Here is a 1,883-nt window from a genome sequence, read left to right on the forward strand (position 1 = left end):
TCAGCCTAGTCCCATTTTGGTGAAGGTTTCAAGGTATAGCACGTTGACACTGCTCCCGGTATCCACCAGGATCCGTCGAACGACCACCCCATTCACATCCATTGTGATGACTAGGGCATTGCGATGCGGCGTCTCTCCTGTAGGTAGATCCTTGTCAGTGAACGTGACGGGCTCTCGGCAATTTTTCTTCGAACCTTCTTCTCGCCCGTACACTGTCCCTACGTACAACTGTCGGGCCCAAGTTTTCCTAGTGTTTGCCGAGTCGCCTCCTTCTGGTCCGCCGATTATCATGTTAATGACCGGCTTTTGTCGCCATTGGGCCTCGTCTTCCTCGGTCGCAGCCTGCTTGCCGCGACTGTTTTCAGCTGCCACCGCGGGGTCGCCGTTTTCCCGAGCCACCGACCTTCTCCGCCACTGGTTAGGGGGCAGGGTTCCTTGCTGAATGATTCCTTCCATGATTTTCTTCAGGTAGTAGCATTCTTCCATGCTGTGAGTGTAGGATTTGTGGTAACGACAGTATTTACATATCTTACCCGGCTCTTCGTTTGTTGAGCGCTCCTCAATTGGGGGAGGCGGAGGAGGTGCGACTGCTTGTACCTCGTGCACCGAATGTTGAGGAGTCGGCCTGTAGGGATGGATGATGTGCCTGTCATAGGGGCGCCTAGCTTCAGGCCGCCTGATCGCTTCCGGGCGTCTCTCCTTGGTGTCTGCGCGGGTTCTCTTTCCGCTAGCGGATCCTCCGACCTCGCGCTGTCGCTTGTGCTTCATAGCCTGCTTCGTGTTAGCTCGCTTATTAGCCATATGTATGGCTTCTGCGTAGGTGGCCGATCGATTGTCACGTAGATCGCGATACAGTTGCCCGGACGGTAAAGATTCGATGAAGAAGGTGAGGGCAGTCTGGTCCTCGACCTCCTCGATAGACTGGATCTCCTTTTGCCACCGGGCCAAGTAGGTTTTAAGGGATTCATCTTCCTCTTGATGAACGTCCCCCAGGTGAGTCAGATCTTTTTGCGATTTGATGTTGGCCGCGTAGTGACTCATGAAGCGGTCGGCCAGCTCTTCAAAATTGCGTATCGATCCTGGGGGCGGGGCCACTAACCATCTTTGCGCCGGTCCTTTTAGTGTCGGTAGGAAAGCGCGACACATGACAGGGTCTCGGACCCCTAGGACATGCATCTTAGCCTGATAACTCAAAAGGTGCTCTCGCGGATCACCGGACCCGCCGAAGGTGGCCTGTTCCGGGAACTTGAAGTCGCCGGGTACCTTGTAAGACATAATCTCGGAGGAAAAAGGAAAGGCGGTGAGCAACGTCTGCCCAGGGGATTTGGTTCTTCCTTCCATTTGCTCCTTCAGATTTCGCACCTCTCGAGCCAGTTGAGCCACATCCTCGTCATTTTGCGTGTGGTTCCCGGTGGATTCCGTGCTTTCGCCGACCTCCGACTCGGCCTGTTGGTCGTTGTTATGTCTAGGTCGCTCGGACCGTCGTGCCCGAGTTCTAGTCCTCCCAGTACGAGCTCTCTCGCGGGCGACCTCTCGGTTTTGTGGACCCATCAGTGCGCGACTGATAGGCATATTTTACACTCATATTTTAGGTACATCTTTATAATAATTTTGCACTAGTTATTTATAATTATTTAATAATTATTTCATTTTAGTGTTTAATAATTAATTAGTTAAATAAGTATTTTCTATTAATATTTAGTTAATAATATGTTTTGAACCAATGTGATATTAGTAAGCTCTTTAATTTAATTTTAATGCTTAAGTATGCTTGTGTTTGGCCCACCCCTTAATTCAAATAATTAACATTGTATTTTAATTTGTTAAGGCACAGCAACGTGAAAAGAGGGCAACGTGAGAAGAGGAATTTGTCAAAGTCACCG

The 1,883-nt window shown here is 50.2% G+C and overlaps 1 protein-coding gene across 1 annotated transcript; it reads right to left on the reverse strand.

Moving 5' to 3' along the window:
• Positions 1 to 1,551, reverse strand: LOC109157530. Its single transcript, XM_019305386.1, has one exon. The coding sequence runs from the start codon at positions 1,549 to 1,551 to the stop codon at positions 1 to 3; it is 1,551 nt and encodes a 516-aa protein (XP_019160931.1).
• Positions 1,552 to 1,883: the final 332 nt, after the last annotated feature.

The sequence above is a fragment of the Ipomoea nil genome, unplaced genomic scaffold (assembly GCF_001879475.1).
Source record: "Ipomoea nil cultivar Tokyo-kokei standard unplaced genomic scaffold, Asagao_1.1 scaffold2783, whole genome shotgun sequence".
Lineage (NCBI taxonomy): Eukaryota > Viridiplantae > Streptophyta > Magnoliopsida > Solanales > Convolvulaceae > Ipomoea > Ipomoea nil.

What these genes read in the sequence shown, in the direction of transcription:
- LOC109157530 (XM_019305386.1), bottom strand. Translation starts at nt 1,551, where the DNA reads ATGGGTCCACAAAACCGAGAGGTCGCCCGCGAGAGAGCTCGTACTGGG.